We start from the raw sequence: 16,874 nt of genomic DNA, 5'->3' as shown, positions 1-16,874 counted from the left end.
AAGGCGCTGCGAACATGTTGAATGCGGTTACAGAACTCATTGTAGGACTCCCCCGACTTTATTTTCATGCTCTCGAGTTCAATACTAATGCACTCCTCTGAGCGTGGGTCACCGAAATGCTGAAGTAACACAGATTTCAATGCATCCCAGGACGTAATGTCTTGTCTCTCACTGATAAGGGTAGCTGCTCTATCTACAAGCCTACTACTTATACAATGGAAAAGGTATGTGCTCTGAGCAAGGTTACCCTGTATCGTGTAACTATCTAGTACATATTGAGCTTTAGATAAGAATAAATTAAGCTGTTCAGGTTGACCACTAAACTTCGGTATCAAACACAGCATTTCTTTGGGAACTAACGTTACTTGAGCCATATTTAGTTTTATAACGAAACACACACAAAATAAAATAAATGTAACAAACAAAAGTAATAAAAATACTTAAAAGTTCACTTATCACCTATTTTAGTGCGATATGTGAAAATCAGATATTCTTTATCTCAGTGAAGTTAACCGAAACAAACTATATAGAGCTATAGAGTTCACTTATTAATAATTGAGCCCGCAACTAACAGGAATAGATAAGCATAAGAAGTGGAATGCGAATTAGTCACTCACAATCTGCTCACTGCCATATCCTCCACGATAAAGCTGCACTGAACTTCGTAGAATTATGTGTCTCTCGTATTATGTGAAAACGATTTTCACTCTGTCCACTCACTCACTTGTGTTTAACTTATTTATTTGGTTCGTGGATATCTGCGACTTTTTTGACCCGACGACCGATTTTCTAGTCCTCAGGTGCAGCCTTAATGCAAATATCCTACCGGCTGCGCCAGATAAATCACCCGGGGTGAGAGGACTGTTTTTAAAAAGACAATTTAATTGAATTTAAAACTATTTATTTAGAATAAGACACACGTATTGTCTAAAAGAAGTTCAGCTTAAGACTACTTTAAAAACTAATGGGAAGGGACCAAGCGTCTGATCTCATCACGGCTTATCTTATGCAACGTAGCGCATTCTCTAGGCAGTCTAGACGCTTCATGAGCTTATCTTGGTGAATGTGCAACGTGGCGCATTCTCCAGGTAGTCTGGACGCTTAACTACCTTTCACGTCGGCATGTTATTTTGCAGCATGTTATTTAACAAGCTCGTCTCTTACCTAGCGGAGCATGGTATCCGATGCTTTTGAATCATTCGCTGCCTCTCAAGCGAGCGCTTTCTTTAAGAAACTCTTAGAGCTGGCAAACAAGGGACCACGTAGGGTTGTGCTTAACTTCACTGTTATCTCTTTAAGTAAGTAACTTAACCTAGTTATCCCGTTTTCACAGGGTTCGCTTACCTAATCTAAATAAATAACTATGTAGGTAGGCTCAATAGTAACCCTGCGGTAATCCACCTCACAATCCACACGATAGAAGAAGAAGACTAACATAACATAGCAAAAGGATAGGCAGATTTATATTTACTAATACACACCCACTCCTCTTTATTTAATTTTCCAATAAAATATTATAAAAGTAAATAAATGGGACAGTCAAAATAGATACTGATACATTGGCTACAAGTATTTTAAAAATTACAGACGCTTATTTTATAACTTTTAAAATATTTTATTTTCTCGAAAAAGTTTTATATACTTAGTAGAAAAAACATAATTTTCTTCAAATAATTTAAATTTCGCGCGGAAACAGTTGGTCACGTGACATTTCGGCCAGTGCAGTGACTTCACATTTCAACACACAAAGAAACTGTCAAACAACTATTACAGCTTTTGCTTTTGTTTATTGTGTGAAATGTGACGTCACACGAAGCTTAATCATGGCCGCCCGTGTTTCGGGTTTTGAAATTTGTTTGTACATTACACAGATAAAAAACAGCATTCTTATTTTGTAAAAATAAAATATTTAAAAAAGATCTTAATAATAAAAAAAATATATTGGATAATTATCGTTAAATAATAAACTAATATCCGACGTATTTCATATTTTATTGTTATAACTGTCAAGTAGTCAATAAAAAAAACATTTTCGTATACTTATAGAGCGTGGGCTGTCGGTCACGGTAGCACTTGCCACTTACACGTCAGGCGACACACACCCGGTAAAAATAAGATTTTTTTGTAGACAGGTTGTTAATGACATCGTAACGAAAACTTTGAGGGATGATTCAGACCATGATTCTGAGTTGATATCAAGTGGAATTTTCTGTCGCAAAAGTATGGAACTAAAAATAATTAAAAAAAAAACATAAAAGTTTCATGATTTTTCCGACAGGAAATTCCACTTGATATCAACTCAGAATCATGGTCTGAATCATCCTCCTCAGTATTTGTTACGGTGTCACTAATACCCATACATACTTGTATGGCTACCTGTATGTACTTGTATGGGGTGTAAGTGACATCGTAACAAATACTGAGAGGGATGATTCAGCTCATTATTCTGAGTTAATATCAAGTGGAATTTTCCATCGCAAAAATATAGATTTGAAAATATTTTTTTAAAGCTAAAAGAAATCACGAATTTTGTGATGGAAAATTCCACTTGATATTAACTCAGAATCATGGTCTGTGTGAATCATCCCCTTTATTCGTTACGATGTCATTGACACTGTATAGTGTCACGGCACACCCTGGACACTCCATACAAACTACCTGGTTTTACACAGACACCACACATTGACATTATCGTACGCGCGCATCTGTGTTAGTGACGTCTGACGCCATACGATTCAAGTCTAAACTGTGTCCGAGGGGGAGGCAAACCTAGCTCAGATGCGGAGCGGCGAGTTGCCGTTCTATACGTAGTATTATTACTTATTCTATGGCCCACGGTTTGACTATTCCAAAATATAACTGGTCAAAATCCAAACAAAGTAGTCTACCCCAGATTCCATAACAATGTAGCTGCATGAATAAATAATGGCATTGTTAAGAATATCTTCCCTCTCTAGACTATTTCCGCCGAGAGAAGTTTGAGTGGCGGGCCGGATTTCAGTGGTAAAACCAGATATATATATATCATTCGAACTGACGAATTTGAACGGATGTTTTTATGGACAGTTTATTAATATGAATAAATATTTTGCTCTTCATTCAAATTTTCAATTAAGTAACAACTATAGGTTGGAAATTCGGTGGCATATTAACCTAAACTTGATGGTAGTAATTATGAGACATCCTTGCTTAGTTCATCTTGTGATGGATGTACCTATGACTACCCCAATCGGAATATAGCCGTGAGCTTATGTTGTTATGATTGACATGTACATGGTAGTATAATATACAATATAGAGTCGATATTACCGTTCCCTGCCCTACCTGACATTTTTATTCATCTGAATTTAAAATTCATTCACATCTTAATTGGTAATACCTGTAAGCACCTAGTTTTGGTTGTAATTAAGTCATAGAATAATGATCAGTCTGTGACTAATTACATTAATGTAAATCCGTGCTAATTTCTAGTATTTTCCATAAACAACTAACTCTAAAAACCCTGCTACAATTTTGACGTATAGAATTAATTTTCTTCGCCCCCCAATATTTTTTTGAGCATAAAAATGCTAATCATTTAGTAAAGTAAGTAATGTTAAGTCTGTTTTTCTTTGTCCCTTGCGCATTTTTATATATAGTACTTATAAAAGACAATTTTATAAGTGGCAACTTTACATTTGAAATGTTACCTGTGTGAGCGTTTGTACCTATGTACACCATAAGTTGGCGAGAGTAAATGTAAAACAAACGGGTCCGACGTTACCTTATCGCACTTTTTCAGCGAAATTAAAGCGAAACAAAAGAGGGATTTGGGGTCGGCGGCGGGTCGGCGTGGGTCGGCGGGGTCGGCGCTAAGTTGAAACATTGTTTATACTCTACACACATAACGATAATATATGGCAGATTGTATTTACGAGTGTGCAACCTGTAATGAACGGATTACGCTAATGCTATAGCTAACAACATATCATAGGCTTACGACTATATCCCAATTGGTACCCCAATTCCCATCGATCGCAAGATGAACTTCTTCTTCTATCGTGTGGGTTGTGTTGTGGATAATCAACCTGATCAACCCTGATTTCAGAGTTATTATTGAGCCGCCAAAGGCCCCTGACATGGCTCATGTAACGACTACATACTTAAGTACATCAGTAAGTAGTAACCGGGACCATCTTACTTTCGGACAATCAGGTGATCGGCCTGTAATGTCCTAACCAAACTAGGGATCACAAAGTAATTTTTGTATTATGTTCCCACCGGGATCCGAACCCGGGGCCTCCAGATCGTAAGCTTAATGCTCAACCACTGGACCACAGAGGCCGTTAAACAACATGAACCCGCATGACGCCGTAAAATGAATTAAGCTTCCTGTTATATTATAATGAAAGCGCTGTCTGTATTATAATCTCTATTACAGAACGGAGAAGGTCAATTTGTGTTTTATCAATTAAAAAAAAAAAACTACATGACGAATTCTTTTGATGACGTAGTAAAAATTTTTCAAATTAACAAAACAAAATCGACCTTATAGATCTGTTACATTCTATAACGATAAGGATTATATTATAATTCCACATAAAACTAAAATTCGCGCGTACGATCGTAATAATTTTGGTTTGCTTTTAGCTGAACAAAGAAAATAATATTGATTATAGCGTCTGCTAGTACCAAATACTTTAGAAATTGATACTGATAGGTATTAAGAACTTGTTCACTAATGGAAGTCAAGGATACGGATAGGTCGTAATCGTAAAAGTTGCGTCGCGTCTCACTGTTTATAAATATGTCTCGTTATTCTCCCTCTGCGATACACAAGTACCTGGATGATTTTTTTATCACACAACGTATTTAAATCTTGGTCAAATCCAATCGCCGTTGAAAAAAATCAATATGGCGGAAAAACAAGATGGCCGCCATACAAAATCTTGTTTTTCCAGAAAACGTCTCTGGGGTAAAAATGATGTATGGGGGGTGTGATCGAAATGTCAAGTTGAGTATTATTATTATTTATTCTATAATACTGTGATTTTACGGCTAATAGCCGGGACCAACGGCTTAACGTGCCCTTACTTTTTCGGGCAGGCATATGTAGGCAGGCAGTTTATGTTATGTTATTCTATAATACTGTGTCACCTTACCCGACAGTTTTTGCGCGCTGTGAAGTACTCTTTAGTACGTTAGTATTATATGATCTGTGCTTTAGGCAAATAAGCACCCGAATATCCAATCTCATTTCATTTCATTTATTTATTTGCGTCATGTACATTATATAAAGGCCGAGGAAATGGATTCTGGTAGGGCTCTAGCTAGAATATCACCGATTGAGAAATTGGTCGGTGTACTGCGGAACGGAAGGCGATTGGGGCAACCACCGTTCTACACGCCCTATCTATGGAGTAATGGCGATTACTCCACGGACAAGAGCAGCTCTTAAATAAAGAGAGAGACATTATATAAAAGGTCTTAAAAATAACAGTATCAGTACATAACCCTAATAGGGCATCGCAAATTGACATCGTAATTGTATAAGTATTCATAAAAAAAACAGAAACGTCATTAAACTAGCATGCACAATTAATTATTAATCTTTAGCTTTATATATTTAAGTGCAGTCATGAGCAATATAATGTACCCACTTTAGGACTCTGTCGCATTAACATATTTGACATTTAGTGAAACTTACAGTTCAATTTGTCACAAAAGTTAATGTGACATGGTACCAAAGTGTATACATTATTAATGCTCGTGACCGTACGTACCTAGTTCTTCATCTATCGTCATCCCGGACACTTCATACCAACTACCTCGTTTTACACAGACACTACATTGAAATTACTACGTTCGAGTGGGGTGAGGTAAACCTAGCCCAGACACTGGTGGGGAGTTAATAGTTGCCGTTCTATACGTAGTATTATTCCTTATTCTATGCTATCGTCTCATCCATAAATTACAAAACTTATTTCATACATCTTTACGTTGGTGTAACAGAAGGTCGGTAAGGTGGTTGTCTTACGATGGATGTACCTCTGACTACCCCAATTGGGATATAGTTGTGAGCTTTATGTATGTATCACCTAAAACACTGTTTACCTACTTAGGTACCTACCTATGATATATAGTGTCAGGTTTTCTGTGAAATGTTTGAGGTTTCCCGATTATTCCAAAGCTAAACTTCGCTTATCTTCATATCTGATTGAACTAACAGAAGGAGATAAATGTTTACTTCGGTTGATAACAAAACAAAACAAACACGAAATATTGCTCTACGAAAACTCGATCGATATCTCGCTATAGCTAACAATCTCGAAGATAAGATCTTGTATCAATCTAGGAGCTCATTAAGAAGTGTTCTAAATGGGAGTTTTAATAGCACGGCCTTTAGAGTCGAATGACTTCCACCCTATATCGTGACTACCACACTACATAGCGTTTAGAGCTGAGTGACTTTCACATATAAGTACCGTGTTTAGAGCCAAGTGACTTCCACACTATACCGTGTTTAGAGCCAAGTGACTTTCACACTATACCGTGTTTAGAGCCAAATGACTTCCACACTATACCGTGTTTAGAGCCAAGTGACTTCCACACTATACCGTGTTTAGAGCCAAGTGACTTCCACACTATACCGTGTTTAGAGCCAAGTGACTTCCACACTATACCGTGTTTAGAGCCAAGTGACTTCCACACTATACCGTGTTTAGAGCCAAGTGACTTCCACACTATACCGTGTTTAGAGCCAAGTGACTTCCACACTATACCGTGTTTAGAGCCAAGTGACTTCCACACTATACCGTGTTTAAAGCCAAGTGACTTCCACACTATACCGTGCTTAGAACCGATAGACATTCATAATGTTCCGCTGTTAGAGCTGAGTGATTCCCATGCTAACCTCCCTGTTTTGTAAAAGTTGATTAAAAATATTATTCAATCCGATACCTATTACCTCAGGTATTTTTCTTTTCTCCACATGCTTAGAAAGGAAACTTTGAAATTAATAGGTACGTGAATGAGGTCGAGATAAAAGTGGTTTCCTCTCTACTTCTGATTGGAAAGTTTTCTTTAAAGTTATGAAAATTAAACTTTACCAATAGCGTTTACATTCAATAAGAATGAAATAAATGTAAGTATTGCCAGTAACAGTTTACATCTTTCTATAAGAACTAGGTAGGTAATTACGAATATTACAAATACGGGCAAAAGGAAATGGCTCAGATAGTGCTATGATGGCACCATCTAGCGCTGGTTTTCAGTCACATCCTCTTCTTGTGATATTCATCTGCTCTAAGTGTCCAAACCAGCTTAACATTCCTTTCCCACTCTGTCACTCAACATTGCTGTAATATCAATTTATATCGCCCAATGAATATTAAACAATGACAAATAAACCTAAAATATATGGCCACGACAAACTGACTATTTTTTTTCTATAAGTACTTAACAATAAACAATTTATTTTTATACACATGACTGGAAAGCAGAGATCATGAAACACAGTGATACTAGATAACTAATTATTTAGCGTGTTAAATGCTGATTCAGTGCTATTCAGTGAACATATTTGTCCATAAGTCCTCTTGATATTGCACGCGTAACAGCTTCTTAGCGGTTAGAATTGAGTACTACTTAATTTCTACCAAACAAGGTGTTAGTGATATCGTAACGAAGACTGAGGGGGATGCTTTCAACCATGATTCTGAGTTAATATCAAGTGGAATTTTCCGTCGTAAAATTCAGGTTTTTTTATATTTTTTAAATTATTTTCAATTCTATACTTTTACTCACAATAATCAGCTGAATCACCCCTCTCAGTATTTGTTACGATGTCACTTACACCCCATACAAGTACATACAGGTAGCCATACAAGTACGTATGTTAGTGACACCGTAACGAATACTGAAGGTGACGATTCAAACCATGATTCTGCATCGATAGCAAGTTGAATTTCCTATTGGAAAAGTCATAAAAATTTTAGTATTTATTTTTTATTTTTTCAGTTCTACTTTTACGACGGAAAATTCCACTTGATATCAACTCAGAGTTATGGTCTGAATCATCTCTCAAAGTTTTCGTTACGATGTCAGTAACGCCCTGTATTTTAGGTAACTAATTATTGTAGTAATAGTTGACTAAATATTCCTAACTGGCAACCGTGCCCACAGAGTGCGACCGCACGTTCGTGAGCCGCGGCGGCGCGAGCAACGGCACCTTCCATGCGCCGGAGTTGGTGAACCCGAGCAACCAGAGCAGGCAGTGCCTGTACACGTTCCTCGCGGCCGCCGGACAACGGGTGCTCGTCGAGTTCCGCACATTCGACCTGCGAGGGAAGCCACCAGAGTACGTAACCTTTCATACAAACAGACACACAAATATATATACACTTCTCATCAAAAAATCGAAACACCTTGCAAGTTTACGTTTTGTCAGGATTATCAGAAAAATATGTACATTTAGGAATAAATGTTAAATGTCGTTTAATAGTGAGTAATATGAGCTTATCAAATCTTAATGTTAATGATCTAAATTTAAATGAATTTTTCATAGGTTTCGTATTTTGTTAAATGAGTCATTTTTATTCCGTATGGAGTATAAAGGAAATGGATAAAACAACACACGTAAATGAAAAAAAAAGCTAAAAAACGTTTATTTAATAACTTGTATTCCCTCCCCGAGCTCTAATTACTGCTTCCATACGGTTCTTCATCGATCGGATGAGAGTCACGATCACATGCTGTGGTATATTGTCCCATTCCTCTTGGATTGCATCTTGCAGCTGGCTAAGTGTTTCTGGGGCAGGATCTCTTGCTCGAATTCGTCTCTTTAATTCATCCCACAGATTTTCAATGGGATTCATGTCCGGGCTTCTTGCTGGCCATTCCATAATAGAGATATCGACTTCGTTAAGATAATCTCGTACGACGCCCGCGGTGTGAGCCCTAGCATTGTCGTGCATGAATATGAAGCCGTTGCCAATAAAATGTGCATAGGGCATCACATGAGGCTCGAGACACTCTTCGACGTACCGATGACAGTTTAGTGCAGGCAGACGTGGCCCAGACACGAAAGCAAGCTCTGTCTTACCGTCGGCGCTGATTCCTCCCCAAACCGTCCACGAACCGCCACCATAGCTGACCTTTTCTTCAATGCAGCATTGTGCATAGCGTTCTCCGTCTCTTCTGTAGACCTTGTTCCTTCCGTCGTTACCATACAGCATAATTTTACACTCATCAGAAAAGAGAACTTTGCTCCACTGTAGGTATGACCAATTTAGGTGCTCACGTGCAAAGTTAAGGCGCGCTCTTCGATGGTCTGCAGTTAATTTCGGCCCATTTGCTGGCTTATGCGGTACCAGTCCACGATCCTTCAACCTTCTTCTAATTGTAGAGTCACTTACAGCCACCCTTCGTACAACACGAAGCCGCTGCTGCAGTTGAAAAGCGTTAAGGCGTCGATTTCTTAAAGAAGTTGTTACAATAAATCGATCATCTCGCTCAGAAGTGACCCGATTCCTGCCAGATCCTGAACGGCGCGTGAACAAACCAGTCTCCCGATAACGTTTATAGACTCTATGAACAGATGACAGGCTTAGATGCAGTCTTGCAGCCACAACACGCTGACTAAGGCCAGAATCCAGCAATGCCACAACTTGGGCGGCTTCTGTGGGCGAAGTATCCATACGTTTTAGAAAAAAAAACCTTTTTTCAGACGTCCCAAAGTCACAGTATTGAAATAAAAAACAAAAAGTTTAAGGATAGGCGCCAATTTTTAGTTTTTAAACGCTAAATGTACTCCAACCCTAAACACACATTTGTCTCAAAACAGTGATTCATTTCGTTTATAAGATAAACAAATGAAATTCTAATTTTGAATTTAAAATTTTCGCTTATTACTGTAATGGCCAAACTGCCAGCTATACATTTATGTATTTTTTTTCATCGTATGAATTCTTTTTTGTGTTAAATTCGGACAGAAACAATGAAAACGGAAGTGTTTCGATTTTTTTGATGAGAAGTGTTATATATTACACACCAATAATCTCTCTCTTCTTCTTCTATCGTGTGGGTTGTGACTACTTGTGATCTCAGTAAGTAGTAACCGGCACCAGCGGCTTAACTTGCCACGGTTGCCACTAAAAATGTAGACCAAATGTTAAATGCTGAGCATCTGCAAACTGTAATACCATTTTTATTGCGAATAAATGAATTATGAATTATGATAAGGTTGGTAACCGTAAAGTTTATTGGTCAAGGTTACTATTGAGCCGCCAAACGCCCTTGACATGGCTCATGTAACGGGATACTTACTTAAGTAAATGGTAGCCAGGACCGACTGCTTAACGTGACCTCTGAAGCACGGATCATTTTACTGTCAGGCAATCGGGGTAATCAGTCTGCAATGTCCTACTAGAAATCACAAAATTATTTTTGTTCTTCCCTACCGGGATTCGAACCCGGGACCTCCGGATCGAGAGCCTCGTATATTAGTATAGATAAAGCACCGAATACCTACTTCTAAGTAGGTACTTATACAGTTCCTAGCTCAACTTTCAATCTCATAGCCAGTGCTAGCGGAACGGTTGAGGCCAAAACAAAATATCTCAATCCTCTACCAACTAGGTAATTTGTAGAGATTCAAATAGGATTTGTGTGGCAGGCAGCGGAATTAGTGTAAATCGATAAACTTACGGACGTTTAATCCAAACTCCCCAACTTACAGCTTAGTAAGACTTCCGATTAACTACTAAAATACACGTACACACAGAAACACTGTCATTTATGCACCATCTTGGGCATAGTGGCTAAATTAAATGCTTGGCTTATCGTAAGTTTAATTTCAGTTTTTTTTTTATAATGCTTACTCTACTTAGATATAGGCATGCGTTGTGTATGTAATTAAGTATTAACGAATTCGCGAATTTCATTTCCGAAAAAATAATTTCAAAATCCAGAAATGTTATTATCGGATGTGATAAAAAAAATAGTTTTATTTCTGTAAATGTTTTACAACGGTACATGAGGCTTCCCTGAAAGTAATCAAATACACTTCTGTTGGGAATGCCGCGCTCTTCCAATGCAATACAATTAGATTTACAATATATCAACTTTAGAAAAAACTGACTAGAAACAAGTTCAAGAATAACCTAACGAAATGGCTTATGGACAAATGTTACCATATTTTGAAGGAATATTTTAAACATAAATATAATTAAATTTTGTAATTTTTTAATAATAAGTATATTTTCAATAATTTTCTTTTCAATGTACCATTTCTTTATTTTTTTATGTATATGTGTACGCCTGCATGCAGGCCGAACACATCACAAAATTGTTATTTAATTATTTTACCACCTTTTTTGTATTCTATGTCTTCTCGCAAATTAATTGATTTGATTTGATTTAGAATAATATAACAAGATAAATTTTACAAACGAGTGCCTGGCGTTGTGTCAAGATTTATTATTATTTTATTTTATTTATTTTATATTATTTGGAGAACTTAGAGACTAATTATACATTAAATGAACTAAATATGCATGAGACGATGCTAATAACAAGTTCCCGCCGATAAATGATTGTCATCACTCGAAATCAGGAGAAAAAAATAAATAAGAAAAGCGGCTAGAACGGTACATAAAGATAATAGCTGACATGAAAAAAGAAAACAAAAACCCTAAGTCAGTTCGATGAATCAAATAGACAGATATTTGATTCTAGTATTTTTGGTCCAGTGGTCATTCCTGAATATCTTGTCTGTGTCCTCACAGACAATTGACCACGCGGTCCTCCGCGTGGTCAAACAATCTGAATAGTAAGTATGAATGCATTCCGAACAGGTGGAGGTAAGGTAATAGCAAACCAGAGATCGACCGTTCGCCATAATAACTTCATTACGTATTCTCTCACTCCACTTTTCCGAAGATTTTCCCGATGTAATAGCGATAATCAATTGCGACGGTAACTTTCCGCAATTTGTTACAAATTGTGCGCCATTAAACATTGTTTCTTTACGCGTTTTTTATGGTAAAATGGTGGATTTTTTCCGCTGTTGCTATAAAATCTATTGACAATAATGCGTAGCTATAAAAATGCCAGAAGCTTTTCAACGAGAATATAATGTGCTTTTCGTTGTCATATTATTTAAAATGAAGTTATCCCAAGTAGAAAAAAAACGAAGTAAGCGAATTTTCGTCCCAATTCTTATTCCTATTGTTTTCTTACCTCCTGGTACACCCATTCTCTTTTGTATGTGTGTGTGTGTGTAACTTTATATAAGGATTGTGTAACTTTTCATACAATCTTGTGATTTGATAATCTAATAACATGTTGTTTCTTTTTCAGTGGAGCCGCTGTCGGAGAGCTACCAGCGTAAGTATCTATTTATCTCCTTCACTCTTATCTGTTTTTCGTAAATGAAAGCGAGACAAACATGTTTTTATTGGAGACGACGCCAATAGTCGATGGAATTGGGTCAAACTATCATGGAGCCTCCACGAGGATTCCCTTTGATTTATTCACTGCCGTCACTAAATCGCGTTTTTCTTTCCGCGGCCTATGGGAGTTATATATCAAAAAAATCGTATAAAGAACGTTCCTGAATATGTTTAGCTAGGTAAGCGGACCCCGTGAACGGGATAAATGCTAGGGAGATGGTGACTTTTCTCAAGATATTCATCCTGCGATGCTTTATATTGTCTGCTGTCGTGTTCCACAAATATGCGTTAATATTCGTATTTACATAAAATAAATATTAGCAAATTACTTAAATAGGTGTACATAAACAGATATTATCACAAAAATGTATACATAAATAATTAAATACTTAATGTTAGTATTATAATAGTAATTAATGTAGGTATAAATAGTACAACTCATTGGTGCAAGTCCGTTATTGGGGTTCCAAAAGGAACTGCTAGTAAAACAATTAATAAGCTTAGTCTATAATGACCAAAAAATATCAAAATTCTTCCCTACAGATGTATGCACGAGTACATGGACATCTACTCGGAGATGGCGTCTCTGGAGTCCTCGGAGCTGGTGAACTCTGCGTTCGGCGGGCGGTACTGCGGGCCCATCCCGCCGCGGCGGCGCGTCTCCCTGCACCGCGCCGTCGCGCTCGCATTCTTCACAGACAAGCCGCACACGCCGCCCACGCTCTTCACAGGCACTTACTACTTCATCAACGCCTGTGAGTTTGTTTTCACTGAAAAAACATCGTACATACATTCAGGGTATCAGAGACACCGTAACGAAAACTTTGAGAGATAATTCACACCACGATTCTGAATTGATATCAAGTGAAATTTAGTAAAAATACACAAAAAATTTCATTAATTTTCCGACAGTAAATTCACTTGATATCGTTTCGTTACGATGTCACTATCACCCTATATTTTAGGTAACTAATTATTGTAGGTGTCCAATCATCTTGCCTCTTCTGTCCTCAATAAGACACGACGAATTCATTAAAAACATCATAGAAGGAAAGCTAGAAGGAAAGAGAGGAAGGGGAAGACCAAGAAGAGCTTACATGGAACAGATTAAAGAAAAAGTTAACGTCGTGACTTATAGGGAAGTCAAGGAATTGGCCTTTGATAGACTGGAATGGAAAATGCTACACCGACAAGAGCGTGGCTCTTAAATTGATGATGATGAATTATTGTAGTAATAAATGTAGAAATAACTGAATCATCCCCAAAAGATTTTCTCGTAAGCCAATAAAACACATTTTACTTTCCCACCTTCCAGCGGAGTTCGAAGTGGGCACTCCTGTTCCCAACACGCTGTGCTCGTTCGTCATCGAGGCGAGCAAGCGCAAGACGGGGCTCCTGCTCTCGCCCACGTACCCAGGGATATACCCCAAGGACATCACCTGCAACTACCAGTTCGTCGGCCAGCCTGGACAGAGGATACGCCTCGAGTTCCGCGACTTCGATCTCTTCTTCGGAGGGCCTCAGTGAGTCAAAACCTACATGAGTACAAAGAGCTATTTATGCCACTACGGCATCATTTAGGTGTAAGTAATCACTGAAGCTTTCTTCAGTGATTTTTAGGTCGTTTAGGTTGGAAGTTGGAAGAGCCAAGTGTGCGTGGAACGCGCGCCATGCAAGTATGACCACATTGCTCATACTTCCACTTTGCACTCCACTCATCCGCAAACTTTACGAAGCATGGAGCTCGGCAATAGTATATCAAAAGGTTTTGTGTATAACCTGCAGAGCAAAGAATCAAATATCGACTATCATGCAAGGAGATCCGTCATTATAAGTTTAAAATGCTTCTTTGGATTGTTTATACATGTCGTAGTATCTCTGCTTCTTCATGCAAAAACTGATGCTTAACATTGGTAATTGAGTAATTAGGTTATTTATACTCACTTAAGACAATACAAAGTCCCTTACATGAGAAAGAAGATAAAATAACATGCTTTGAATTGGTACATTTTATCCACCCCCCCTCCGGTTGATTGAGGGGAGGCCTGTGCCCAGCAGTGGGACGTATATAGGCAATTTATTTTTTATCCATTTTCCCCTTTCACGATAATGTTTAAAGTGAGTTTGGGAGATTATCGCTGCCCTGTGCGCCTGGTAATTCAATCTTTTGAAATGAAATCACTGCACCCAACAGTGGGATAACGTTTAAAGTGAGTTTATTGCTGTTCTGTGCGCCTGGTAATTCAATAATTTTAATTTAAAAACTTCACCGAACAGTTGTCCATTCGATTGGGTGCGCGTGTACGACGGTCCGGACAACACGGCGGCAGTGATCGGCACGTACTGCGGGCAGCAGCGCAACCTGGTGCTTTACAGCAGCGACGAGCGGCTGCTGGTCACCTTCTACTCGCTGCCACGCGCCGCCAACACGCAGAACCGCGGCTTCAAGGGCATCTTCGAGTTCTCCGAGAGTTTTGTTAAGTTAGGTAAGAACACACACGCACACAGACACACATACACACACAGAGAGACACATACACACACACACACACACACACACACACACACACACACACACACACACACACACACACACACACACACACACACACACGCACGCACGCACAGGCACACAGACACACGCACACGCACACACACACACACAAACATGAATACATTCTCTAAATTGTTTGAAGACCTCTGGAGTAGTTTAAACAACTACGAGACTGCGCCAAGAGGTTTCTTTATTAACATCCAATGGAGTCAATAAGTGCTTTTGACTCAAAGTCTTTACTCAAAAAATATTTCAGAAGAATATACAAATTATGTATTTACATTGTTCAAGGAGTGATTGCGTTGATGTCTTTTGTATGGTCGTTCCACTAACATGTTGAGAAACAGCTAGCCGTAATGTAATACAGCGAATTATACAATCCGACTGCGACTTATATATTATGTTGAATATCGACGAAATGTCGACGTTTCCATGAGTACCTACCGAAGTTTTTAAGTTTCTATTTCCTATTTCGTTTCCAGATTTTATAAGTAAACACGATGCCGAGCACATTCGAGGCTCCGAGTGCGACCAGAAGATCCTTAGTAAAAAGGAGTCCACGGGATTCGTCTACCATCCAAATTATCCATTTCCCTATATACAAAAAGTTGTTTGTAGGTAAGTTACATTTATACTACTCCATGAATAACTACCCCTCACAGTAGCCGTAGTATACATTAGGTAGTAGAATGGATTGGTCGCGTAGAAAAGAGCTTTGGTTTATGTATCGCATCGCGCGCGATATCGGATCCATGTTACGATTACTGATTTCCCCATATAGGTTTTAATTCTGAGTTATTGTTTTGAACACAGATAGAAAATCTCAATTATTATATAAGTAGGTTGGTACCCGCCCGCAGTTGATGCAGTGCAGCCCAACAGTGGGACGTATATAAGTAGCTAGTTTTATGTATTGTAATATTCATATTCAAACACAAAAATATCTTTATTTTTTAAATAGCATTGTATTGTATTTTATGTTCTAGTTTTATCATATTATTATTTTAAAATTTCATGTTTATATTATATCTGTATTTTATTTTATACAATTGAACTTTACTTTTTATATTGTAGTGGGTTTTGTTTTGCCTTTAATAAAGAATTATTAATTATAATTATGTATTCAGTAGGTAACATAGTTACAGTATAGTATAGTTGCATAGTTACACTTTACAGTTATTTATGAAGGGTAATCTATGCAATCCAGTTATAATAAATAAAATACTATATATAATAGAATACTTAATAAATATTAAAAATAAAATATTTTGTTTCTTTGCAGATATTTTATATATGGTATGCAAGATTCACAGAATTTGGAACGGGTGCGGCTAGAATTCCAGAACTTTTCTATACCGAAGGGCGATAAGCCTAAAGGAGAGTAAGTATAGAACAAATCACTCTACGCACTCTAAACACATGCCCGGGATACATAATAATAACTTTACCCTTTTTTTTTTGACGTGACTTATTGTAGATTTACCGCAGATGGCATTAACTACTTGGCCGGACAAATGGGAGCGCTGAAGGCTCTCACTCGGTACAACGTTTAAGACAACAGGCCTGAGGGTGCCCAGTTGGGCGCGAACCTCGGCTCAGGGCGTCGTCTGAGAGGAAAAATATTTGAAAGAATTAATCGACCCTAGTGTGTTGATAGCGATAAGCGCTGATTGAGGAAATAAGCGCTTATTGAGGGATGAGGCCAACCCGACCCCAACCCAATTATTCGATTTACAACTGCCGCAAGCTGGCCTATAGCGGTTTTCCCTGAACGTGGTTTATTACTTCAAATATACTTTATTGCAAAGAACTAAATTCCAACAATCAGACATAACACATGAATACAGTACAATTCTTGCGGCCTTATTTTTATTTTATTTTTATTTGTA

General features: G+C 37.9%; 1 protein-coding gene across 3 annotated transcripts in view; it reads left to right on the top strand.

Annotated features, from left to right (window-relative positions):
• Window positions 1-16,874, top strand: part of LOC126370216 (tolloid-like protein 1) — a 166,438-nt gene that overhangs the window by 144,583 nt on the left and 4,981 nt on the right. For 2 of the 3 annotated variants that reach the window (XM_050015004.1, XM_050015003.1), the window contains 7 exons: window positions 8,164-8,338; window positions 12,340-12,366; window positions 12,975-13,186; window positions 13,747-13,954; window positions 14,709-14,917; window positions 15,468-15,603; window positions 16,268-16,366. In XM_050015004.1, coding sequence (XP_049870961.1) covers window positions 8,164-8,338; window positions 12,340-12,366; window positions 12,975-13,186; window positions 13,747-13,954; window positions 14,709-14,917; window positions 15,468-15,603; window positions 16,268-16,366 — 1,066 coding nt within the window. Of the gene's footprint in view, window positions 1-8,163; window positions 8,339-12,339; window positions 12,367-12,491; window positions 12,611-12,974; window positions 13,187-13,746; window positions 13,955-14,708; window positions 14,918-15,467; window positions 15,604-16,267; window positions 16,367-16,874 lie in introns of those variants that run through there. The other variant, XM_050015005.1, reaches the window with a different exon arrangement.

The sequence above is a fragment of the Pectinophora gossypiella genome, chromosome 10 (assembly GCF_024362695.1).
Source record: "Pectinophora gossypiella chromosome 10, ilPecGoss1.1, whole genome shotgun sequence".
Lineage (NCBI taxonomy): Eukaryota > Metazoa > Arthropoda > Insecta > Lepidoptera > Gelechiidae > Pectinophora > Pectinophora gossypiella.
This window is presented reverse-complemented; position numbering and strand designations above follow the sequence as displayed.